The 27,463-nt window shown below is 43.7% G+C and overlaps 1 protein-coding gene across 8 annotated transcripts in view; it reads right to left on the bottom strand.

Annotated features, from left to right (window-relative positions):
* LOC109912754 (tyrosine-protein kinase Fyn) overlaps positions 1-27,463 on the bottom strand; it is a 274,256-nt gene that overhangs the window by 18,555 nt on the left and 228,238 nt on the right. For 6 of the 8 annotated variants that reach the window (XM_048597145.1, XM_048597140.1, XM_048597141.1 and 3 more), the window contains 4 exons: positions 24,176-24,340; positions 21,240-21,419; positions 3,445-3,521; positions 3,198-3,351 (listed from right to left, as the gene is read on the bottom strand). In XM_048597145.1, coding sequence (XP_048453102.1) covers positions 3,198-3,351; positions 3,445-3,521; positions 21,240-21,419; positions 24,176-24,340 — 576 coding nt within the window. Of the gene's footprint in view, positions 1-3,197; positions 3,352-3,444; positions 3,522-21,239; positions 21,420-23,599; positions 23,756-24,175; positions 24,341-27,463 lie in introns of all 8 variants that reach the window. The other 2 variants (XM_048597148.1, XM_048597146.1) reach the window with 2 other exon arrangements.

Below are 27,463 nucleotides of genomic sequence, written 5' to 3'. Positions count from 1 at the left end.
CTCCTCTGATGCTGCCTGGCCTGCTGTGTTCCTCCAGCTCCACACAGAGTTACTTATAGCAGATGGGGACTTGTGTTTTGGTAATTATCAGAGGCTTTTGGTCATTCCCTGCTCTAACAGCTGCATTAAGTATTTATTTTTGCCTTGCTCAAGAGATTTTGCTTATTTCTTGCTGATTTTAGACTAAAATTGCATATGGCCGATGATTAAGCAGTTTAGTTCCTGCATACAAGTTGACATAACTCCAGAGGCTGGTATCCCATCACCAAGTCACTTTTTATTTACATGTGGAGATTCTGTGACACTAACCCAGCTCTCGGAGTGAACAGAACCTCTGACAATCCTGTTCCTATCTGTCAGCCAGGGGTCCCTGATTGGACCAGACTAACAGGGAATTTTATTCTATAATGTCTACCTAGCTGACCTCGTTGCAATCATGACAAGTCTACAGGTTTCTACGACAAAACATTTAACTTTTCTGTTCAATTTTCAATATTCCTCAATTCTCTCCTTCCCAGATATTCCAGAATCCAAAACTGCAGCAGGGTTTGAGGAAGAGATGATCAAGAGGACGGATTGTAACACATGGAGAAAAGTGGGTTGATCAGCACAGTTTTCTAAAGGGAAGATCATGTTTTACTAACTTGCTGGAGTTTGTTGAAGAGACAGCAGAAACACAGCTGATGTGGTGTTCACGGATTTCTGGAAGATGTTTGACACAGTGCCAATTCAGAGGAATGTTGTGGGTCACGGAATAAAAGGGTCAGTAACAACGTGTTTATAAACCAGCTGAGTGATAGGGAGCAGAGAGTAGTCATCAAAAGATATTCTATAGGCTGGAGGCATTTGTAGTGGGGGAAAAACCTCCAAAGAACTGCAGATACTGTAAATCAGATGCAAAAACAGAAATTGCTGGAAAATACCTCAACAGAACTTCAGCACTGAAGTAGGATCACTGGACCCAAAATGTTAACTCTACTTTCTCTGTGCAGATGCACCAGACCTGAATTTTTCCATGTTCTTAGTGGAGTTCCCCAGGGGTCAGTATTGGGACCCTCACTTCCCCTGATAATAATAAACAATCTGGATCTTGGTGTGCACGGAACAATTTCGAAGTATGCAGATGACCTGAAACTTGGAAGAATTGTAAACCATGGAGAGGAGAGTGTGAAACTCAAAAGGATGTTGATAATGTTGCTGGAGCAGGCAGATAGGTAATGGGTAAGGATCAATGCAGATAAGTGTGACGTGATGCATTTTGGTTGGAAGAAAATTGAAGGACAATATGAAATGGGGAATGTAATTCTAAAGAGGGCACAGGAGCAGAGGGAGTTGGGTATACATGTGCACACACCATTGAGGGTAGCAAGATCAATTTGAGATAGCAATTAACAAAATGTACAGCATCCCTAGCTTTATTAACAGGGGCATGGAGTACAAGAGCAAGGAGGTAATGTTGACGTTGTAGATGGCACTTGTTAGACCTCAACTGAGGTGCTGTGTTTAGTTCCAGACATCACATCATAGTAAGGATGTGAATGCAATGGGGAGAGAGTGCAGAAAGCAGTTTACAAGAATGGGTCCAGGGATGAGGAGCTTCCTTTATGATGGTAGACTGAAGAAGTTAGAACTCTTTTCCTTGGAAAGAGGAAGGCTGAGAGGAGATTTGATTGAGGGTTTTCAAAACCATGAGGCGTTGGATAAAGTAGAAAGAGGAAACTTGTACAAGGATCAAGAAGCAGAGGGCACAAATTTGAAGTGCTTTTCAGAAAAAGTGAGATAACAAAAACATTTTCACAAAGTGAGTAGTTGCGGGGTGAAATGGTCTGCCTACAAATGTGGTGACAGCCAGTTCAATAGAGGTGTTGAATGATTATTTGGATAGAAATAACGTGCAAGGTTAGGGGAGGGGGGGCGGGGGGGAAGATCAGGAGATCGGCAGAGGGTAATGATGATCATTTGAAGAGGTGTTGCAGACCCAGTGGACTGAATGGTTCCCTTCCATGCTGGAACAATTGTGATTGTCTGCCTCTGTAATGCAGGATAACTGAAGCATCTCCTACTGCACCCTGGCAGAGATGAGTACAAGAGCTGGGATTTGAATTGGGATCTCCCAGTTTGGTGTGCTCATCTGGTCACAACGTTCAATGTTATCCTCTACAGCAGAGCTATCCACTACCTATTTCAATCTCAGTCTCTCCATCTCCACATGCGCCTACAACCACTCTACTTTCTTTCTGGTGCTGCAGCTGACAGCCTTAGGTGTTAGGGGAAGATGGTGGTAGGGAACTTCATCTCCTTACAAATGCCAAGTTTGCAATATATTTACACTTTTTTTTTTTTCCCATTAGAAATGGCAGGTTGTTAAACTTGATGGTAATCATTCCTGCATCCTCTAAGGTCCAACTGAATCCCAGGAAGAGGATCCAACACATCCTTTTCATGGTGAAGAAAGTGCATGTTATTTATCAAGGAAAAAGCCTTTTAATTGTGTAGTGTCTTTCATCAGGATGCTCGCAGATGCCCCAGGATGCTTTACAACTGATGGAATATTTTTAAGTGTAATCACTGTTGTGTGCAGGAAAGCCCAACCTGAAACAACAGAATTTTTCAAAAAGGAGTTTGCACTCATTACATTTAAAATACATTTTTCTAACACTGTAAACAAGTGTGGAATCTGAAATTCAAACAGAAATGTGCTGGAGGAACAGCAGCTCTAACAGCATCTGTGGAGAGAAGTACAAAAATAACTTGTGCTTTATTAAAGGCTTTATTGACCTTTCCTGCTAACTCTCATGGTTAATGTACATACACACACCCAGAACCCTCTGCTCCGTATCCTTTTTTGAATTGTGCCCTCTTTTTCTCATTACCCCTGTGTTCTACCTATCAAAACCAACCTCAGACTTCTCCTCATTGATCTTCATCTGCCCACTCCATCAATGTGTCAATGCCCTTTTGGAGTTCCATGCTGTCCTTCTCTCAGTTCGCAACATTTCCAATTTTGTGTCATCTGCAAACTTTGAAACAGTCCCCTGCACACCCAGATCCAGATCATTCATATAAATCAGGGAAAGCAAAGGTTCTGGTATTGAGTCCCAGGGGAACCCACAACAAACCTTCCACCAGCCTGAAAAACATCCATTGACCATAACACTCTGCTTCCTATCACTCAGCCAATGTTGTATCTAACTCACCTTGACGCGCTGTGTACTCATTGTCCTCAATTAATCTTGCTAATCCAAAGTCAGCAATCTTGCACACCAGATTATCTCCAACCAGAATATTGGCTGATCGTAGGTCCCTGTGGATGTAGTTCATCCTCTCAATGTAGGCCATCCCTGCTGCAACCTGTTTCAAACCAGGTTAGAAGTGAGTGAATGAGGTTGTTGACAAAGACCGTTAACAGTAACGTTTGGGAGCTTTCCAGACTTTATTCCTTACCTGTGCTGCCATATCCACAAGGTTGGGCAACTTCAATATCCTTCCTTCTCCATCTTTTAGGAAATCTAACAGGCTTCCTGAAATCAAAAACACGAATGGGTTAAAGGCTTCTAGTGTAAATCAACAAAGTTGCAGCTACGTGCTGTCTTTTGTGAACTGAACTAACATCTCTGTAATATGCATATTGCTGTCATTTAACACATTTGTATGGCTTCTGCTGAAATTTAAGACATGATAAATCACATTCACTGTTCGTAAAACATCCAGGGTGCTTGCCAATGAGTTAAAGCAAACAGAAATGGACACAGAACCACAGAAACAGATATTCGGGTAAATTGCCAAAATATCAGGTTTTAAGGAGCATCTGAGCTGAGGGTGTTGGCAGCTGGAGGCACAGCTGCAGGTACATTACAGGAGCGATTATAAATGTACACAAGAAATATGAGGAGTCGTGGAATCATAGAGATGTACAGCACAGAAACAGACCCTTCAGTCCAACTTGCCCATGCCGAGCAAATATCCTAAATTAATCTAGTCCCATTTGCCAGCATTTGACCCATATCCCTCAAAACCCTTCCTTTTAATATACCCATCCAGCTGCCTTTTAAATGTTGTAATTGTACCAGCCTCTACCATTTCGTCTGGTAGCTCATTCCATACACGCACCGCCCTCTGAGTGAAAAAATTGCTCCTTAGGTCCCCTTTAAGTCTTTCCTCTCTCACCTTAAACCTAAGCCCTCTAGTTTTAGACTCCCCCACCCTGGGGAAAAGACTTTGTCTATTTACCATATCCATGCCCCTCATAATTTTATCAACCTCTTTAAGATCACCCCTCAGCCTTTGATGCTCCAGGGAAAGTAGTCCCAGTTTATCCAGCCTCTCCCTTTAGTTCAAACTCTCCAACCCTGGCAACATTCTTGTAAATCTTTTCTGAACCCTTTTAGGTTTCACAACATCTTTCCTATAGCAGGGAGACCAGAATTGCATGCAGTATTCCAAAAGCGGCTTAACCAATGTCCTGTACAGCTGCAACATGACCTCCCAACTCCTATACTTAAGACACTGACCAATAAAGACAAGCATTCCAAACGCCTTCTTCACTATCCTATCTAGCTGCGACTCTACTTTCAAGGAACTATGAACCTGCACTCCAAGGTCTCTTTGTTCAGCCACGCTCCCCAGGACCTTACCATTAAGTGTATAAGTCCTTCCCTGATTTGCCTTTCCAAAATGCAGCACCTCATATTTATCTAAATTAATCTCCATATGCCACTCAACCCATTGGCCCATCTGATCAAGGTCCTGTTGTACTCTGAGGAACTTTCTTCGCTGTCCACCATACCTCCAATTCTGGTGTCATCTGCAAACTTACAAACCACACCTCCTATATTCACATCCAAATTAGTTATATAAATGACAAAAAACAGTGGACCTAGCACTGATCCTCGTGGCACAGTCTGAAAAGCATCCCTCCACCACCATGCTCTGACTTCTATCTTTGAGCCAGTTCTGTATCTGAATGGCTAGTTCTCCCTGTATTCCATGTGATCTAACCTTGCTAACCACTCTATCATGAAAAAGTAGGCCATTCAGCCCCTGAAGCTTATCATTAGGCAACAAGACCATGGTTGAGAGATAGTAGGAACTGCTGATGCTGGAGTCTGAGATAACAAGGTGTAGAGCTGGAAGAACACAGCAGGCCAGGCAGCATCAGAGGAGCAGGAAAGCTGACGTTTTGGGTCTGGACTCTTTCTTCAGAAGAAGGGTCCAGATCCGAAATGTCAGCTTTCCTGCTCTTCTGATGCTGCCTGACCCGCTGTGTTCATCCAGCTCCACACCTTGTTATCTTAAGATCATGGTTGATCTTCCTCAGGAAGCTAAAAGTGAGCATGCGAGAGGACAAAATGGAGGAACTGCACATGTTTATACAGCTGGAGGATGTTACAGAGATAGGGATGGGTGGGTCAATGGAGGGATTTAAAAACAAAGTCAACAAATGCAGAAGAGGTGCATGACTGGGATTTGGCACAATTTAGGACAAGTACAGCAGGGCTGTTGAGGTAACCTGGGCATCTTTAACTTCTCCTTATTATGATCTGAAGTCCCCATCTGCTTCAAGGGGACCACCATCATCCCAAAGAAAAACCATGCAGCGTGCCTCAATGGCTACCACCCAGTGCCTCTAATCTCCATAATTATGAAGTGCTTCGAGGGGTTAGTCATGGCTCACATCAGCTCCAGCCAATCAAATTGCCTTGATCCTTTGCAATTTGCCTACTGGCGCAACAGGTTCACCGCAGACACTATTTTCCTGCCACTACGCCCATTCCTGGAACATCTGGATAACAAGGATACTTACGTCAAGGTCCTACATACAGTTCTGCCTTCAACACCATAATTCCAAACAAACTCATCTCTAAACTCAGAGACCTAGGTCTTGGCTGCCTCCTCTGTAATGGGATCTTCAACTTTCTGACCAATAGACCACAACAACACCACCTTGACAATATTCCCCAATTCCGGTGCCCCACAAGGCTGTACACTCAGCCTCCTACTATACTCCTTATACACTGACGACTGTGAGGTCAAAATCCACCCCAACTCCACTTACAAGTTTGCTGACAACACCACTGTTGTAGGTTGAACTCAAACAGAATACAGGCTGAGACAGAATACAGGAAAGAGATTGAGTGCTTCACAGCATGGTGTAAAGACAATGGTCTCTCCATCAATGTCAGCATTAATGAAGGGAGTGGAGTGGAGGGCACGCCCCTTTCTGCATCAATGGTGCTGAGGTGGAGATGGTCAACAGCATTAAGTTCCTGGGAGTGGCGATCACCAACAATCTGTCCTGGCCCACCCACATCGACGTGACAGTCAAGAAAGCATAGCAATGTCTCTACTTCCTCGGGAGGCTAAGGAAAATCGGCATGTCTGCAAGGATTCTTCCCAATATTTTAAGATGCCCCACAGAAAGCATCCTATCTGATGCATCATAGTGTGATATGGCAACTGCTCTTCCCATGATCACAAGAAACTACAGAGGGTTGTGAACACAGCCGAGTCCATCACACAGACCAGCCTCACATCCATTAACTCCATCTACACTTCCCGCTGCCTCAGGAGAGCAATCAACATAATCAAAGACCCCTCCCACTCTGGTTATACTCTCTTCCATCAGGCAGAAGATATAAAAGTTTGAACACACGTACAAACAGATTCAAGAACAGCTTCTTCCCTGCTGTTATCACACTTTTGAACAGAACTCTCAAATGTTAATTCTGATCTATCTCTCTGCAGCTGTAACACTGTATCCTGCACTTCGTTCTGCTACCCTGACGCACTTTATATGGTACAATCTGCCTGTACAGCATGCAAAACAACACTCTGCACTGTATCTCGGTACGTGTGACCACAATAAATCAATTAATCAAAGCAGAGGAGATTGGTCAGGAGTAGATTGGAATGCAAAGTCTACAGAGGTAACAATTGCAGTAGCAGAGCTCAGCAACATTACAGAGGTGGAGATAGACAGGTTTAACAATGATGAGGACATGAAGTTTGAAGTTCACATCAGGGTCAGTAATTTCATTAAAGTTGTAAATCGTCTGCTTCAGCCTCCAACAGATGCCAAGGGAAAGGGAAGGAGTCGTTAGCTAATGAGTGGACAGGATATGAAGTCAATGGCTCTTTTAGTGATAGGAAATTTCTGCTCAACAGATCAATAGAAAGACCAGACATCTCCCTACATACAGTCCGGCTCCCAAATTCACGGTTCGCTATAAGATCTGCAACTGGACTGCACTGGGTTACAAGGCTTTCCTGACTAGGACATTTCTTTGATATGTTCTTGTTTCTTTGCCTCACAGGTGCAATGATCTGAGGAATAGTTTCTTGCATCCCTGCACAAAGACTGGTAAAGATGTGTTGCTTTGCTCCATCAACTCCCTTAGTGCTTGTAGTAGTAAAGGAAATAGCCAGATCCAGCACGTGAGGTGTAACATCAAACCGAAGTGGAAGGGAAATGGTGATATTCCTTCAATGGGGTCAGCGGGTACAAGAACTGGATGACAGATAGTCAGAGGTGGCACTGTCCCATTCCTGATCACTGCTGTGTCCACTGATCTCAGGCTATTGAGAACTGCACTAAACTGGGCAAAGTTGTTGCAAAGTGTATAGAAACCAATATGATTGAGCGGAATAATGCCCTCCTTACCACTGCAAGTACTTGGTTGACCAACTTAAATGAAACTAACAAAAGAGCAATGGTGCAGAGTGGGTTAGAATCAGGTCCAGAGATTGTAAGAATGAGGAGAATGGACATGGGCACTGTGAAAAATGCATACTTTTTACCAAGTGTTTCACAAAGTTTTCACTTGCAAGTAAGCACCTGTATAACTTCTGTTATCCCAGTTTGTGGTATTGTTAATTAATAATATGCCACGTGCGTTATTCCCATAATCATATTTTACTACTTTTGAGACCGATCTTTGATGAACTAACAAATTATCCAGTCGTATTGGAAACCAGGGTTTGAACATACCTGTTCATGAAGGTTGTATATAGAATTTAATGGCTGATTGAGGCCTGGAGCCATTTTACATAACACCATGTGATTTTCTTCCAAGGACTGAATATAATCAGTTCTCAGGAATTGTTATCGGGCCAGAAACGCTAACTCTTTTCTCCTTCACAGATGCTGGCAGACCTGCTGAGCTTTTTCAACGACTTCTGTTTTTGTTCCTGAATATGATCAGAACGTTCTGCCGCTTTGAATCCCATGCAGCCCCTTTGCATCAAAGGGGCTTCACATCTCAACGTATTTCACTGACAGGGTCTGCAGGGGTACCTGGATTCACTCCGCACAGTACCTTTACAATTGCAATCCAATCAGCGTGAACACTAGAAAACAGCAAGCAAATGCAATCTTTACATTAGGAGGATTTGCAATATGATGATATCCTCGATGGGCACCAATACTAGAACTCTAGTATTGAGTTTTACAACACAGAAAAAGGCCCTTCAGCTGATTTTGTCCATAGCCGGGTCAAAAACAAGCATTTAACTATTCTAATCCCATTTCCAGCAGTTGGCCCATAGCCTTCACCGCCATGGCATCACAAGTGGACATCTTCAACTTGTTGAGGGATATACTGTGTTACCAACTAGATGCTACAAAGGGCAGCACTGTACAATACTTAGATCACAATCACGTGGATTCTAGGAGCACCAGTGCCTTAAATTCCAGGAACACTTGTGTGTTTGAACATAACATGTTTGATGGGAAAAGTACCATGTTAAACTTACATTTAATGGTTCCTGAAAGCAAGCCTAAATCATTATCTCAGGGACAGGCACTGAAATTAAAAACTGGAGATGGTGTGGGGAAGTGCCATTGACAGTGACAATCAGCCAGGACCTAACTGAGCAGCTGAACGGTGTTCTGTTCTTATGCCTGTGCCTGTAGATGGAAGCAATCCAACCAATGCCAGCTGATTAGGAGGACAACCATCAGGATTCTGAGGATGTGATTCTGCGTCCTAGGCTGATGGAATGGTGCCATCAAATACCCTCCTGTAAAGATCTTGGTCAATGTGCTGGTCTGCTGCATTTGCCAAGGCACTGCCCTCGAAAGCGTGCGCAGCTTATGGATGGTGAAGTCTGGAAGGGGACACCTCACTGGGCGGGGGGCAGTGCAGGAGCACGAGGTTAAGGGAGGAGAGGGCACTTGAGGCAGAGTGAAAAGATGCCAAACGGAGAGGCACCCTATTGGGAGACCTCTCCTTGCCACTCTCTGGGTAAAGGAGCATATGAGTGTATGGACACAAAGATGAGGAGCACAAAACGGGCCAATCAATCCTGCCCTGCTGTTTAATTAAAGTCATGACTGATCTGGTTACTCCACATTTTTGCCAAACCCCTTCAGCCAACAAAAATTTATTTACGCTGCCTTAAAACAGTCAAAAAGTCTTCTTCCTCTGCCTTTTGAGGAAGAGAATTCCAAAACAACCGAGAGGAAAAACATTACTCTCCGCTTATGTCTTAACTGGATGACTCTTATTTTGAACAAAGACCCTTGGTTTTAGATTATCCCACAACAGGAAACATCCTTTGCAAATCGATCTTGTCAACATTCCTCAGGATCTTGTACGTTACATCAAGTTGCCTCTCACCTCTTTTAAACTGCAGTGGATTTAAGCTGAGCCACTTGTCGAACCCTTCCTCCTCAGACAACTCTTCCATTCCAGGTATTAGTCTAATCAACTTTCTCTGAACTGCTTTCAAAGCATTTATGTCCTTCCTTAAATAAGGTGTATTGTACGATGAACACTGTCCATGCAATGCTTGAGACGTGGTCTCCCCACTGCCCTGTATGACTGAAGCATTACCTCTCTTTATCTGTACTCAACTCCCCTCACAATAAAACATAACTATTCGCTTTCCTAATTACTTGCTGTTCTTGCATTATAACCTTTTTGTAATTTGTGCACTAGAACACCCAGATCCCTTGCAATCTTGCTCCATTTATTTGATATGTTTCTTTTTAATCTTTCTGCCAAAAAAGACAGTTTCACATGTCCCACATTACAGTTTGTTTGCAAGAATTTGCCCATTCATTTAACCAAACAATATTCCCTTATCACCTCTTCACAACTTACTTTCCTACTTATCTTTGTACTGTCAGCAAACTTAGCAACAATGCCTTTGGTATTTTCATCCAAGTCTTCATAGTCATTTGTAACAAGTTGAAGCCCCTGCACCAATCTCTGTAGTACAGTATTTTGCCAAGTGGAAAATGATTCATTTATGTCTATTTTATGTTTTTAGTGAATCTTCTATAGGAAAGATGTTGTTAAACTTGAAAGGGTTCAGAAAAGATAGACAAGGATGTTGCTGGGGTTGGAGGGTTTGAGCTATAGGGAGAGGCTGAATAGACTGGGGCTATTTTCCCTGGAGCGTCGGAGACTGAGGGGTGATATAGACGTTTATAAAATCATGAGGGGCATGGCTGGGTGAATAGCCAAGGTCTTTTTCCCAGGGTAGGGGAGTCCAAAGCCACAGGGGTCAGAAGTCACACGACACCAGAGTTAGTCCAACAGGTTTATTTGAAATCACAAGCTTTTGAAGCGCTGCCCCTTCGTCAGCTGAGGTCTTCAGCGCTCCAAAAGCTTGTGATTTCAAATAAACCTGTTGGACTATAACTTGGTGTCGTGCGACTTCTGACTACATCAGTTTCACATCCGGGGGTAGGGGGCAAAGTCAAAAGAGGCTTGACTCCCATTTCCCATCTTTGTGGTGTGTATTCTAGTGCAGCTTTATCCAGAGTGATGACCTAACCGCCATTACTGTCTCTCTTTCATTGGCCCGTTCAGGAGTGTCATGCCACAACGCAGGAGCAACTGGGACTTACTTCACAGGTGCCAGTGTTCAGTTTTAAAATAAGGACTGGCATCTCCGTTTCCAACAGTGGGAGGGCACTGAGGCTCAGAGCACGAGCCATGTGGTGGATTTATAGCCGATCAACACAGGATAGGTGGGAGGAAACCACTGGAAATGTAAAGCAAAGGCAGATCGAACTCACTTTAGGCAAGACGCCCTTTCACTCAGAAGGACAAACAGATAAATCTATTGAGTGCTGCAGTTTTAGCAAAGTGCTCTTTTGATCAGAAGAACAAAATTGCACTGTACATCACTGTGAAGATCTATAAAAAGTTATTGCTCATGCTCATTTTACACATTAAGGCCAGTCCTTCCACTTCTTTTGTTTCAATCCACCATGAAACACTTTGTCAAACCCTTATCTTGTACTGATTTAATGACTTTGCTGGGCTGCTGCTACCTCAGCACTCACGTGTCTGCCGCTCAGTGCTTACTGCTGCTTTTTGAAGGGAGTGTGGTGGAAGAATAACCTTCTCCTGCGACTTGCTTTCACTGGGTTCATAAATACATTTCTTGAATTTTTCACCCTCAAGCATGTGCCCATTCCGAGCTACTAGAGTCTAGGCAGTGCTGCTGATTCTCCACATGATTGGGCCCTCAAGGTGAACGCCTGGCTGAGAGCTGACCCTCTGACACCTCCCAGCCTCCTGCAGATGGTACTCACTTTATCACAGAGATCTGACTGTCTCAAGCCGATGCCCGCAAATGCCTGACAGATTATCAACATGCTGCACAGCATCAGTGCCCTCAAAACAGAAATGGTGATGAATCATAGAATCCTTACAGCATGGAAGCAGGCCATTCGGCCCATTGAGCCCACCCCACCATCTCAAGAGCATCTTACCCAGACCCAGTCACTTCACCCTATTCCTGGAACCCTGCATTCCCTATGGTTAACCCACCTAACCTGCACATCTTTGGACTTTACTGCTGCCAGGGGTTCAGTAGTTTAGTGTCAAAATAAGACACCCTGTAATCACTTCATGTTTTTAGACAAGGGTCAAAGCCTGGAGGTATTTTTTTTTGAGGGTTTTCAACTGTCCAATCAATAGAGAGTTTGTTTTTGGCTTTTGCACATATATCACATCCATTGCAATAAAAGTCTTGTGATTGATACGTTCTGTGACAGAGTCCCTTATTATATTTAGCAAGAAAATCTTCAGGATGCTTATGAATGCAGCCAGGGATGTACTTAACAGGCCTACAACTAGTCAGGCAGTGAGCAGCTGGTACCATCCTGGATATACCTCAAAAGGACTCTGAGATGCCACTTGGCACCACCTTTCCTGGACATCAGAGTCAACTGCCTAGGCACAAGTGTGGATGCTGGGAAAACCAGCACTGCCCAACAGAAGAGAAGCTATCAATGTGGCAAAACAGATGGCTGAACGAGACTATTCAGATCAGCTGCTAAATGAAACATGGTGAAGAATTTTTGAAAAGAAAATCCATTCACAGGATGTGGACATTGCTGGCTCTCTTGTGGAAAGACAGTGGAGAAATAATGTAAGCAATTGTGTCTTCCACTTCAACAGTCAAAGATGAGCAATGACTAATCGATGAGTTACTTGCTTTGACAGATTTGCAAGCTTTGTTGATGACCTTATAAAACTGCTTATGGCAGCACTGCATAGATATCTACCTTAAGTAGTGCCATTTGAGACCAATGAAACGGATTATTTAATGTGCAAGGACTCTGTGCCATTTGCTTGTAGCTCTATGTTTTAAACCTTGGGAAGTATTTCCTCGCAGCCTTCACAATACAATCAGGTTTTCTAACGTAGGACTTTCCTTTTATTCTGCAGAATGCTGGTAATGATGCTTGGAAATGGACCACGTTACTGGCTGCTAGCATTGTGTTGCTGCCATGTTAGATCCAGTAGAACTTTCCTCTGTACTGTCCCAGTCATGGGCTGAATTTTCTACCCAACAAGCTAATGGAGCTCAGAAATTCTGCTGCTTCAGATGTTACAAACCACTTAGTGGATTTCATTCCAACAATTGGCATTAATTCTTCCCAAGTGATAAGACTGTACTTTTTTATGGGGATTAAAGGCAAACATTCCTTTGGCTTTATCAGGGATAGTGTTTCCACTATGCCTCATTTACACAAGCAGACACAGGATTGCACGCAGCTAGAAAGGTATTAATTGCATCTTCCTTAGCCCAAGGGTTAAGCTGCCTCCTCTTCCTCCGTGGAATGTGTTTTGGCAACACAAGAACAAACGGGCAGGTACGACTTGAACTTCTTAACACTATTCATCTCCTCGGGTGTCTTGGGGGTGGGGGGTCAGTCTGTTCGACACAGTCTGCATCATCTGTATTGCATACTAAATAGTGTGTTCACTTGGCCTCATCAAAGCTTAATTCATAGCCTAGGTTAAGAATTTTAGATTCTCACAATTCATTAGACATCAGTCTATCTGTGTATCTTGGGATCATTAAAATTCACAGAAATGAAAAAAGTCATTGTTCAACAGTGACTACCGACATGGATCCAATTTATCTTCTTTCCCCCCCCTCTACTCCCACATCCTTTTATGACCCCAGCTAAAGAGCCAATTGACCAACAGTTCAATGTGTAAGCAATAAAAACAGAAAGTGTTGGAGAAACACGGCAAGTTCAGCTGAAACTGTGGGGAGACAGAAAAATGTCCAACTGGTGTCAGACTCTTACAACCGATGCCAACTGGAGGAAATGAATGACCCAGGTGCCCTTTCTGCACTTTTGTGGCAGTCTTCCAATGGTGGCTTCCCCCTGACTACCACTGTTATGGAAAACCAGGAAAGACTTGACTGGGAGCAGGGGAAATGGAGCCAGCCACTGCCCCTCAACATCACCCATGAGTCTGCAGCAGCTTGGAACACTTCTGAATGGCAGCAGTAGACAGCAAAGGGGCTTAAATTGGAAGCCATGCTTCCTGAAACCCCTATAGCATTTTTCACATATTACACAGTATTATTACTTTTTCTGTTTCATTTAAACACTGTGGTTGAGAAAAGCATAAGGCACGTGGATAGGGTAAATAGCAAAGGTCTTTTTCCCAGGGTAGGGGAGTCCAAGGTTAAGGTGAGAGGGGAAAGATTTGAAAAAGGTACCCCCAGAGGTCCTTTTTTGCACAGAGGGTGATGCGTGGATGGAATGTGCTGCCAGAGGAAGCAGTGGAGGCTGGTACGATTACAAGATTTAGAGTCTTACAGCATTGCAATAGACCCTTAGGTCCAATTTGTCCACACTGACCAGACATCCTAATTTGACCTAGTCCGATTTGCCAGCATTTGGTCTATATCCCTCTAAACCCTTCCTATTCATATACCCATCCGGATGTCTTTTAAATGCTGTAATTGTACCAACCTCCACCACTTCCTCTGGCAGCTTGTTCCATACATGCACCACCCTCTGCATGAACAAGTTACCTCTTGGATTCTTTTTTAATCTTTCCTGTCTCACCTTCAACCTATGCCCTCTAGTTTTGGACTACCCTGCCTAGGATAAAGACCTTGGGTATTCATCCTATCCATGCCCCTCATGATTTTATAAACCTCTATGAGATCACCCCTCAGCCTTCAACGTTCCAGGGCAAAAATCCCCAGCCTATTCAGCCTCTCCCTATATCAAACTCCATCCACACCCGGCAACATCCTTGCAAATCTTTTCTGCACCCTCTCAAGTTTAACAACATCTGTCCTATAGAAGGGTAACCAGGCTTGTATGCGGTATTCCAAAAGTGGCCTCACCAATGTCCTGTACAGCTGCAACATGACCTCCCAGCTCCTATACTCAATATGCTGACTAACAAAGGCAAGCATACCAAACACCTTCTTCACCACCCTGTCTACCTACAACTTTCAAGGAACTATGCACCTGCAACACTCGACAACACTCCCCAGGACCTTATCTTTCAGTGTATAAGTCCTGTCTTGATTTACCTTACCATAATGCAACAACTGACATTAATCTAAATTAAACTCCTTCTGCCACTCCTTGGCCCATTTGCCCATCTGATCAAGGTCCCATCGGACTCTTGAGATAATCTTCTTCCCTGTCCACTACACCAGCAATTTTGATGTCTCCTGCAAACTTACTAACCATACCTCCTATATTCACATCCAAACAGTTATATAAATGACAAAAAGCAGTGGACCCACCACCGATCCTTACGGCACCACCGCTGGTCACAGGTCTCCAGTCTGAAAAGCAACTTTCTATCACCACCTTCTGTCTCCTACCTTCAAGCCAATTTTGTATCCAATTGGCTAGCTCCCCCTGGATCCCATGTAATCTAACCTTATTAGCCAGTCTACCATGTGGAACCTTGTTGAACCCTTTGCTGAAGTCCATCTACTGCTCTGCCTTCATCAATCTTCTTTTCAAAAAAGACATTTGGACAGGTACATGGATAGGAATGGTTTAGAGGGATATGGGCAAACACAGGCAAATGGGACTAGTTTAGCCTTTCTACCATAATGTTCAATGTTTTTCAGTGACTCTGGGTGAATGAATGCAGGTGAGTGGGTTTGTGAGGAAGCAGATCAGCAGGTGAAGCAAGTGGTCAGGGTGGCATTTGAACAGACAGGCATCTGGGTAGGATGGGGTTGGGCAGAATGACAGATGGATGGATTGATTTATTGCTAGACAACCAAGTTGGCACAGCAGTGCATGGTTAATGTGACAGCTCGGTGAGGGGGTGGGAGAGTGTGATTTGGGCAGGGGGTGAGTCAGTCAGGGGTTTTGGGGGAGAGGTATCAGCAGTAGGTGGAAGGGAGAAAGTACAAAGGGTTTGACTAAGAGTTAGAACAGGTTTTAATTCCTTTAACTTTTCCTGGGGAACTGTTTGGGTCAGTGAATTAAAAACCTTCCTTAGTCTCTGCCTCTAACTCAGAGTTGGAGACTCTTGAGGAAGGTTCCAGATGGCAGGTAAATGCCCATCAAAAGTTAAACTTCTTGGGTTAATCCCACATTGTCAGACAGATCAAGATCTCTGCAATGGTCCTGATGTACAACACGACTTTACATTTATACAACCATTGTTATTGGAAAGTATGGGCCATAATTTCCACCTTAATAGCTACTTATGGAGAAGTATTCCATGTTCGTGTAGCTTTAGGGAAAATACTTCTTCAAACGTTTTCCTTCACTCCTCTTGTAATAATGTAAAAGGTCAGAATGAACTGTTTCTTTATCCCACTCTATTCATTCAAAATGTGAAATCTTGTTTGGACAATGCTTCATTTTCTCTTTTTCAGTGTAAACAACAGAAGCTGTCTAGTCTTCCTTCATAGAGAGAGTAAGAACTGCTGATGCTGGAGTCAGAGATAACACAGTGTAGGACCCTTCTTCAAAATGACCATTCTTCAGAAACCCTTTCTGAAGAAGGGTCCTGACCTGAAACGTCAACTTTCCTGCTCCTCTGATGCTGCCTGGCCTGCTGTGTTCCTCCAGCTCCACACTATGTTATCTCTTGTTTTCCTTCACGACGTCTTTGCAGGCTCTGTTATTTGCTTCCCATTAATTAATTTTAAATAAATCATGGGATGAGGGCATTACTGGCTAGGCCACCTTTTATTGTAGGGTATATGTAGGGTATGCAGGGTAGTTTGATCTTACAATAGGATAATAGGTTGGCACAACATCGTGGGCTGAAGGGCCTGTACTGTGCTGTACTGTTCCATGCTCTGTGTTCTTATTGCCCATTCCAGAGGGCTGTTAAGACTGAACCACTTTGCTGTGGGTCTGGAGTCACATGTAGGATGGCAGTTTCCTTCCCTAAAGGACATTAGTGAACCCGATGGGGTTTCCCCCTGACAATCGATTCATGGTTATCATTAGACTCTTAATTCCAGATTTTGTTTTAAAATTTAATTCAAATTCCACTATCTGACCTCGTAGGACTTCAACCCGGTTCCTAGAACATTACCTGGGTCACTTGATTAACAATCCAATGATAATACCACGAGACCATCACCTCCCCTAAGGTGGTGTGTACAGTAACACAGCTACTCCAACTGTGACCTCAGCAACTTCGTAGACAAACTCTAAATTCACCGTCACTTTCTGATTTTATATGCACAGCAGTCAAACCCAGAATTACATGTCCCTTTTTCATGTTCTTTGGTCCATTCTTCTCATTTAAACTTGTATATCTTCACTTCTCAACCTATCAAACTCTCAGCTACATGTTGCCATGAAGCATTCTCCTTCTGTCACCAAAATGTGTGCCTCACATTTCTCTGAACTGAACTGAAATTGCCATCTCCCTGTTCCCTCTTGTTAACTTCATGACTTCCTACAATCTCTCCCCACAGTTTGCAGGCTCCCTCTGACTTTAGTAAGCTCTCTTTTGAGTCTTTGTTCTCTTAGGTTGCCCTCCTCTGCACCTTCAATCAAAGCCAGGGTGGGAATTACATACTGTGTTCCAGGATAAGGTAATGCTTTACACAAACTCAGCATCAGCCACTGGCTCCATGTACCGAAATTTTGCTTACTTTTGTCACGTTCCAAACCGATCTTTTCAATGAACTGAATCGCTCCACGAGCTCATTCCCTTGTACCATCAGGAGCTACATTTATTGTACTCTCATTAATTATAAACAATTTGGGTAGGAGGCTCGTATAGACAGGTTGGTCTGAATGACCTCATTTGATGCTGTAATTTCAATGCAATCTTTGTAATTTACTGCCCACGCCCTATCTCCAGTGTGTCATTTGTTTGCTGATTCTCAAGTTTGGCCAGATCTCTTGGCACTGGGTGCAGAGAGTCGTCGAAAGGGGAAAACATACTTTTTTATTTTCTTTTCCACAAACTTAACGTCGAGTCCCAAAACAAACTGAGAACAACAGCCAGCTATGAATGTTGAGTTAATGTCAAGAGGTAATGGAGTAGTTACACAGCTCAGCTATCAACACATGCAAAGTCTGTTCCCAGTGAAATCCGAGCCCTTCCTATCACTGAGCATCCTGAGGCAGGCACTCTGAGGTTATTTCGGAGTGCGATTGCCCAAGTATGAGCCATGCTTCATTGGAGATTCACACCCACCAAGAACAGAACAAGACTGTGTTTTTCTACACCTAAATAAAATCCCTTTCATCTCCTGCCTTCCCAATTCCTTTTTTTTGAAAAGGGGATCACTTTGCCCACTTTGGAGAAGGGATCACAGCTTTTCTCAGATACAAGGCAGTCACATGTGCATCCCTCCAATAAGCATTAGGGAACAGCAACAGACCATTTGACAGACACACAGGAAGTCAGTCAGTGATTGTGACTCACTGTGGGATTGAGGGAAGTGTCCTTATTGCCTGTGGATATTCATCTTTTCAACTCCAAATCCAACAAATCTCAAATCATCCTTAATAAAGTCACACTGGAGATCTAAGAAAGGGATGGGAGGTCAGGAGGGAGGTCAATTCACTCACTCAAGCAGCGATGACCATGTTTCGAAAGGACATCCTGTAATACTTTTGGGATCGTCTTGGCCCTCTTATTTGAAATGTTTCAGCTTCAGTATTTCATCTCTTGTTCTGCCAGCAAGGTACCTTTGCTGCTCCTTCTTGGAGAACTCAGAATAACAAACACAAACTTTTACTATAGATTCTTTTAGTTACATAAAAGTCCTGTCTCTCGACATAAGAACGTATGAACTAGGATCAGCAGGCCATTCAGCCTCATCAACCGGCTCTGCCATTTGGTACAATCATGGAGGATCTCATCTTGGCCTCAACCCCACTTTCCTGCCTGCCCTCCATAACCCTTCAACCCTTTACTAATTAAAAATCTGTTCATCTCCTCCTTAAATGTATTCAGTGTCTTGGCATCCATCACCATCTGGAGCAGTGAATTCCACAGATTCATGATCCTTTGAGAGAAGAAATTTCTCCTCATCTCTGTTTTAAATCTGCCACCCCTTAGCCTAAGATATACCCTTTCATTCTAGATTGCCCCACAAGGGGGAACATCCTTTCTGTACCTACTTTGTCAACTGCCCCTTTGTCTAAATAAAAACCGAAAGAACTGCGGATGCTGTAAATCAGGAACAAAAACAGAAGTCCGAGACAACAAGGTGCAGAGTTGGATGAACACAGCAGGCCAAGCAGCATCATAGGAGCAGAAACCCTTCGATGAAGGGTCTAGGCCCGAAACGTCAGCCTCTCTGCTCCTATGATGCTGCTTGGCCTGCTGTGTTCATCCAGCACCTTGTCTCGGATTCTCCAGCATCTGCAGTTCCTACTATCTCTGGGTCAACAAAAACAGAAGTTGCTGGTTCCTGTTCTGAGGAAGGGTCACCGGACCTGAAACGTTAACTCTGATTTTTTCTTCACAGATGCTGCCAGACCTGCTGAGCTTTTCCAGCAACTTCTGTTGTTGCCCCTTTGTCTATTCCCCTTGGAACCTCTCTTCTGCCTTCATAAGTATCATAGCACGTGTTAATGTTTTAAAATACATTCATTGAACTGGAAGAACAAGTAAATAACTAACAGCAATATCATACACATCTACATTATTATAAAGCTATTTTATCAGCCAATTCCTCAACATAGAATACGTTCAAAGTGCCTGGTTTGATTTTTTTCTTAAGCCTATTTGCTCCCTGACAGAGGCTCATACAAGTGAAACAAAAAGAGGACTAGCTAAGCCAAAATGGAATGTTACATTTGTATTCAGCTAAAAAAAGACATCATTCTGACTGCAGTATTGACTGCAATACGCTGGTATATAGTGACTGGGTTCAAAGTGACCCCCTTCAGCTTAGAACTAGACAACATATAAATCACTCCTTTCTTCCAGCAGCAAGGTCTGGCTTTGTGTTTTCAAACCTGTTGCTTCTCCACTGAGGTGATTTTCCTCAAAAGTTGATTTTGCTTTTAAAAAAAAACACAACCTGCGTTGGTTAAAAGATGCCTCACTTCAGAAATATAAAATGCTCCAGATGAGGACTGCTATCATTCCTTAACAGCCACCAAAGACATTTCCATTTTAATTCTGATGAACTGAGCTGGATTTGGTGTCAGGAAGCTGAGAAACAAGAGGCCACTTCACTGCATTGTGAAATGTGTGATTCAGAAATGTGGTGGATAAAATGACCTTTCTCAATGTTTTACTTAACATAAGAAGGACCATATAGAGTTATGTGACATTTCTTGATAAACAACACCCACACTGAATAAGAATAACAATAACCAGTGTTCCACAGGGTTCCGTCATTCATATAAACGACTTAGATGAGAATATAGAAGGCATGGTTAACAAGTTTGTGGATGACACCAAGATTGGTGTTATAGTGGACAGTGAAAAAAGGTCATCTAAGGTTACAAAGAGGCATTGATCAGTTGGATCAATGAGGCTGAAGAGTGGCAGATGGAGGTTAATTTGGATATATGCACTGTGCTTTGGTAAAACAAACAATGGCCGGATTTCATGCAATTAACAGTAGGACCTTGGGTAAGTGTTGTAGAACAGAGAGACCCAGGGGTTCAATTACATAATTCTTTGAAGTTTGTGTCACATATAGATAGGATGGTTAAGAAAGCACTTAGCACGCTTGGCTTCATTGCTCAGACCTTTGAGTATACGAGTTGGGACATTATGTTGAGGTCGTACAGGACGTTGATGAGGCTTCTTTTGGAGTACTGTGTCCAGTACTGTTCACTTCCTGTTATAGGAAGGATATTATTAAGCAGGAGAGGGTTCAGAAGCAATTTATCAGGATGTTGCCAGGAATGGAGGGTTTGAGTTATAAGGAGAAGCTTGATAGGCTAGGACCTTTTACATTGGAGTGTAGGAGGTTGAGGGGTGACCTTATAGAGGTCTATAAAATCATGATAAGGTGAATGGCAGGTGTGTTTTTCCTGGGGAGGGTGGAATTTCAAGACTACTGGATATATTTTTAAGGTGAGAGGAAAAAAATTCATAAAGGGCACGAGGGTCCAATTTTTTTTTATACAAGGAGTGGTTCGTGCGTGGAATGAACTGCCAGAGGAAGTGGTGGATGCGGGTACAGTTATAACATTTCAAAGACATTTAGATAAGTACATGAACAAGAAATGTTGGGAGGAATATGAGTTAAGTGCAGGCAGGTGGGACAAGTTTAGTTTGGGATTATATTTGGCATGGACTGGTTGTATCAAAGGGTCTGTTTGTGTGCTGTATGACTCAATGGCTCTATAATACAAAAACATTAGATATTTCTTCTGGTCAATGTTTTTGTCCTCATTTCTAATTTTGGCCCCAAACTTGAGAAGAGGCCCCAGGCACCGCTGAGAGGGAATGGAAACTCAATTCTAAGTGGGCTGCTACGTTGCTTCTCTGAATGATGAGCAATGAACGTGAAGTGTTAACTTCAGCAGAAGACAATTTTACCTTTACTCATGTACTCGGTGACAATGTAGATAGGCTCTTCGGAGACCACAGCGTAAAGTTGAACCAGTTTGTCATGTCTCAACTTCTTCATGATCTGTGCTTCCTCAAGGAAGGACTCGGGAGACATGGTGCCTGGTTTCAGAGTCTTCACTGCAACTTTTGTGGTTCCATTCCAGGTACCTTCGCCAAAACCACAAAAATAAAAGGCTCAATTTACATGAATGTAAAATGTTTAAGAGAAGCAAAATGACAAAAGTAACAAAAGCAAATGAGTGCTAAGTTCATGATAAATAATGACTTTGTTAGTTTTGAGATCAGTGTGATAGGAAACAGCTATTTATTTTATTCAGGCAGGCATTTTAAGAGGAGTTTTTCAGCCAGGATCTGTCCACATGCCTGTATCTTTACTGATTAATAGCAAAACGCATGCAATAATCAGGCCAGAATTACGGTGGTTTCAGATTGTCATTTTAGATCGAGCAGTTAAAACTGATTTACAGACCACGGTTAAGCCAATGTGACATGCTGTTAAAGCGTTGTGTAGTAGATCACATGATGAAACTCTGGTGACACCAAGCCATTAGTTTCCCATGTCGAAATGGGAAGTTTAGAAAGTCGAACTTGATTTGAAGTGAAGGCACCAAAACCCAACTGGAGTTGAAAGATTAAGCTCTACTTCCTAACAGGCAGGGGGAATGAGGGGTTAGCCTGCCTGTTTTGATGCCAAATGACCTCTTCCTTCTGCAATGGTACGTAATATGGACAGAGAAGAGATCTTCTTCGACAGGAAAATGTGACTTTGTCAGGAATATCGCCCAGATTCACAAGAGTGATTCTGTGGCTCAAAGTGAGGCCATGTGGTATAAACATGGCTGGTACTCGCTTCAGCTTAAAATGTTGATCTAACCGAGCTATCACATTATTATTCAGGTATCCTACGCTCTGCAGATCGCCAAACAATGGAATTGCTATTTCTGCCATCAAACGATTAGAGGAAACTCCAGACAGCACCTTCTAAACCCGTGCCCTCTAACGTATAGAAGGACAAAGGTATCAGATTTATGGGAACACCCCCAACTATTAATTCTGCACCAAGCCACTCACCATCTTGATTTGGAAACGTATCGCCATTCCTTCAATGTTGGTGGGTCGCTATCATGGTATTCCCTCCCTAACAACATTGTGGGGTAACAACCCCATAGCTCAAGTGGGAAGCAGCTCCCCACCACCTTCTCCAGGGGAATAAATGCTGTCCTAGCCACTGATGCCCAGATTTGGAGAAAGTTTGTTTTTAAAGTTTGCTATCTGTCAGGGAAAGCTTCCACTGCTTACACTGGCATCTCTCATGAGGGTAGCTTCAAGTTGGGCCTTTCAGGGGCATAATGATTAACAGCAGAAGTCCCTCTGGTCCATCCAGGTTGTCCTGACAATTTGCGGGACATGAACACTCCCTGACAGCCTGAACCCGTGGTGTGAAACAAGATGATTCTCAGTAATTTGGTTGGAATACGGCTGGGAAATTCTTTTCCACTCTGTCTTGGACCCAGGAATGTCCTCTCCATGTGTGCGGAGAGCCAAGGATTCTCCCAAATGCAAGCCACAAGGTTTCCCTGTGGGGGAAGGATGGCATGGTGGTTGCACAAGGTCCTGGGATGCCACCTGGTTTTCTAATGCGCAAACACAAAGGTGGGCCTGGGTTGGCACCAGTGGGAAAACCACCATGCTGAGCAAAGTCAGGAAAATCCCGGCACTGAGTCGTCGCCCTGGGAAATTCCGGTGGGAATGCCACCTTTGTGTTTGATCCAGAAAAGATTGAAGGAGCAAGAGTAGATCATTCAGGCCCTCAAACCTGTTTTGTCACTCAGGTAGATGGCCTGAGATGGCATCTCAAGAGCTTCTGTAACTTTACAGAATAAAAACCTATCCACTTCAGGTTTGAAACGATCATTTGCTGCCCAGACCTGACTGTACTTTGTGTGAGAGATTTGGCTTATTGCCATATTCTTGTGTGTGAAGGAGTGAGTGGCATCGTCCCAGAACAGCCCAGCTGTAGTTTTCGAATTATGCCTCCTTGCCCTGGACTCCTGATCAAGGAAGTTGGCGCCTGTTTGGGAGCGGGTTTGTTTGACTTAGAACAGTGTTCCCTATAACGACTGCCCTTTGACATATGACGCACAGTATGTTCCACATTAAAGATCAATTAATACCATGAAGCTCGGCTGATGATGTTACCCAGAACTGCGCCCAGCATTCTGGCCGCCTTTTGATTAATGGGAGCCTTCTGTTTCTCAAAGTTTGGATGCATTTTGAGAGAAAAGGAAAATCTTAAGGTTAGAGAAGAGAGCTTCTGAGCACCTTACCAGACCAAACATCGGCGAAGCACCCCTGACCAAGCTTTCTCTCCAAGGTTAGGGATTCCCGTAAAATTTCCCAAGAATCTTTAGCTAATCCAACAGTTTGCGGGATCATGTTTGTACAAACCGTTGTTAAGTTATAGCACAAACCATCAGCTGACTCTATGGAGAATGGATGCAATGGGAACAGGATTTAAAATTAAATGAAGCGCATGCAGTCAGGAGGATGGAAGTTGGAGTGTCAAAGTGCAGCGTCAGATTGTTCCAGGAATTCCATCAGTAATTCCCAAATTTTCAAAAGAGAGTGGCCAATGTGCACTTTTAACTGCTCTACAGTCGTTTTCAAATTAGTCCTAAATTGGCCAATGTGGTTATCTCCTTGGAAAGAGCCAACAGATTGCATGAAACTCCAGGTAGTTTTGAGTGCATGTACTGACCACATTTAAGATTGGAGTTGAGCTAATGCGCACAGTGAACTTCCTCCACCTTCCATCACCTCTTGTATATAAACCAGTTCCCCATATCTCCCAGGTGCCTGGGAGTGGGGGGTGAGGTTAGTCCAAAATAGTTCTTGTTTCATACCCATCCAGACTTCCCCAAACTGCCCATTTCCCAGCCTCTTGATTAACTGCAGAGATTCTCGGGGAATTTCCCACACGTCTTTGGTTTTCACAGAGAGGTCAGCAAGCCTCGGCATACCCTTATGGCAAGGGACCACCAAGCGACAGCAGAGACCAGCAGCTCGTTCTGCAAGAGGAGGCCGGATGGGGTGGGTAGGGAGAGAGGAGGTTGGCAAAGTCGGTGGAACGTAAGCCGCACAGAAAGAGGGAGAAGAGAGAGAGATAGGCAAATAAATAGTACAGGATTTCTGTGACATTGACAAGAGCATAATGGAACAAGATAATCTACCTGGCAAGCACCTGCTGCATTGTTTCCACTGTGACTGATAGATCTGTGGGCATTAGAATTAACTCAGACTAACTGGCATGCACCCTTTAACTATTTGTTTGCAGTGCACAGGCAATTCATTTAAGTCAGCAGCCTCTTTAATTTTTCTCACAGTGAGAAGAAGGAGAAGCAATGGCCCAGTGGCATTATCGCTAGACTATCAATCCACAGAGCTTGGTCACATTCTGGGGTTCGAATCCCACTATGGCAGATGGTGGAATTTAAATTTAATAAAAATCTAGAATTAAGGGTCAATTGTCAGAAGAACTCATCTGGTTCACTAATGTCTTTTAGTGAAGGTAACTGCTGCCCTTACCTGGTCTGGTCTACACGTGACTCCAGACCCACAGCAATGTGGTTGACTCTTCATTGCCCTCCGGCCTATCCAGTGATATCTGTGTTGAGTGAACGAATTTTAAAACAAAAACTCCGGTTGTTGCTCAGCGTTGAGGGGAGGTTGGGCAAGAGACTACTACTTATGATGACAATTTTCAAAACCAGTTTGCAAAATTGCAAGAAGAAGCCATAAACTCAGACAGAAAATGATTAATTTGAGAAAAGTTGTATCAGACCAGGATGACAGAGCGCTCCCTGCAGGACTTGCCGAACAACTGCAGCCCATGAGAATTTTAAACACATTGTTCCACCCTTTATACCACAATACACACTCCATCCTTTATGTTTACAGTTGGGCATAAAGAATAGGGAAGAGATGGGGGGAAAAGAATTCAAAACACTGATGCTCTTTAAAGAGTGTACACTTATTCAGTGATTTAAAAAAAACATAGCTTTTTAGTAAAGATTAAGGATGCGAGGAGGTTTTTCTAGGGTATTTAGTGAAAGGATGTTCCCTCTTGTGGGAGCAGGGGAGATTTCACAACTAGGGAGCACAGTTTCACATCAGGGACCATTTAAAGATGGAAGTGAGGAAGAATCCTTTTCTCTTGGACACTTCTGGAATTCTCTTCCCCAGAGAAGGCTGGGTCATTGAAATATACTGAAGGCCAAGTTGTAAATCAGGATGACGGGTGGGTCCTGGGGTCTGGGGGAAAGGCAAGAAATTCGAGGTGAGGCCACTATCAGATTGGCAGCCATGTTACTCAGCTGATAGAACAGGTTTGAGGGGCCGAACGAGGGGATAATCCTTGCTCCTGGTTCTTATTTTTTTAAAAACAAAGTCCGCAGGAAATTACATTTTGGAACATTCACCCACCCAACTTTTCTCAGTATCATAATTGCTCGTCCGCCCTTCAGTCACTGCCAGATGGTATTGATATTCTTATCCCCCACAGATCTAGTCTGTACAGTTTTTTTGCGCCATATTAAGAAATCTACAATCTGACGCTCAAAACAAGCAGCAGTGTGAGAAGCATAAACAGATCAATAGCACATTGAACAGAGAACAAGATTACATCCTGAAGGCTATATTGCATCAATATGACATAATATTAGAGTGTAGGTTGACAATGATATTTTGAAATAAATGACTAGCTCCGCGGTCAACAATCGTGCTTTGGGTTCACTCGGGACTGGGGATTCCAGCACAGTATGACATTCTAATCTGTCTGGCTTCATTGGGGCAGGGTCAGGTCCGTTCTTGGTCCGCCCTTGAGATGGGGGGGGGGGCGGTCAGAAATAACGAAGGGCTCAATCGGGAACTGAGAATTAAACAGAGCACGCGGGAGGATGACAGGGAGGGGGTGGAAGAAAGGAGCCAGGAGGCAAGTGGGAGTGAGGTGGAACAGGATGGAGTAAGAAGGAGGGAGAGAGGGGAGGATGAAGGTGGAGGAGAGTGGGGAAGAGGAAGAAGGCCTGGTGTGAGGGCGAGTGGAGGCGAGTGGCAGGTTGGAGGTCTCAGACCCTGAATGACAGGGCCACCGGGAAGAAAAGCAGCTCTCCTGGTCCAAGCAACTACTTTGGGCAAGATTTCCGCTCCTCTCCCATAGATGTGCTGCTGACGTCCCTCTTCATTTCAGGGGTTTTGATTCTGGGGGTTCCTCCTCTATTTTGAGGCAGCCTTGCCCTCCTTTCACTGTCCAAGTGGGACCGCACTAGTTCAAGGGGCCCTCTGCTTGGCCCTAGAGCCTGAGGAAGCCTCTCTGCTCTCATTCTGTGGAGGTGGAGGTGAAAGGAAGACAGTTAATGGAGTGTGTTCTGCTGACCAGGGGTGGGGATGGGGCCTGGGGAAATGGCCCCAAACTACGGTTCTCCCCTCATTAAGCAGAGAGGTGTAAGTGAGGCTCACTTTACTAAATCCATGAACGTGGGGAATTACCTTGTAAAGATACAGTCAGAAGCCCACTGAAAATAAAAATGAAGGAAGTTGCTGAGATGGTGCGAGCTACTCACTGTGGTCTGTCTCCACAGGCCACCTGGTAGTTTCTGACACCTCAGCCGAACGTGGCTACTGTTCATGTTCGAGTCCAGTCAATGAGCTGAACTCATCGCTGGATCCAGACTTTCTCTGAAAAGCACTGAGAGGGCACGTTCACCACACCCTCTTTTAGCTGCTCCCCACCTACTTCTCAAAGGTGACTGCGAAAGGGCTCCGTCCAAAATATATGACAAAGACCTGACATGTGGATGGAGCTGTCTGAAGGTCATAAATTGGTCTTTATTCAAGTAGCAGCTACAATCACATCAATAAGAGTAAAGAACATTGCACAAGGGAACAAAGAACACAGAGGAATGCACTGCTCAAGCACATGTAGTCAACAGGCCTTGTTCACCTTTTACCTTTATTCTACTTCACAGCGAGTTAATAATCTACTGACTGAAGAACAAATAGCCATTTATAATATGTTTCACACCCATGTACCCAAAATTAAACTGAAAAACTTAAAATAAACACTCCATGAAGCAGCTGTGTTAATGTTTCATTTGTACATTTCATTAAAGCAACATCATATTACTCTGCTTCAC

Source organism: Rhincodon typus, chromosome 5, assembly GCF_021869965.1.
Source record: "Rhincodon typus isolate 14 chromosome 5, sRhiTyp1.1, whole genome shotgun sequence".
Taxonomy (NCBI): domain Eukaryota; kingdom Metazoa; phylum Chordata; class Chondrichthyes; order Orectolobiformes; family Rhincodontidae; genus Rhincodon; species Rhincodon typus.
This window is presented reverse-complemented; position numbering and strand designations above follow the sequence as displayed.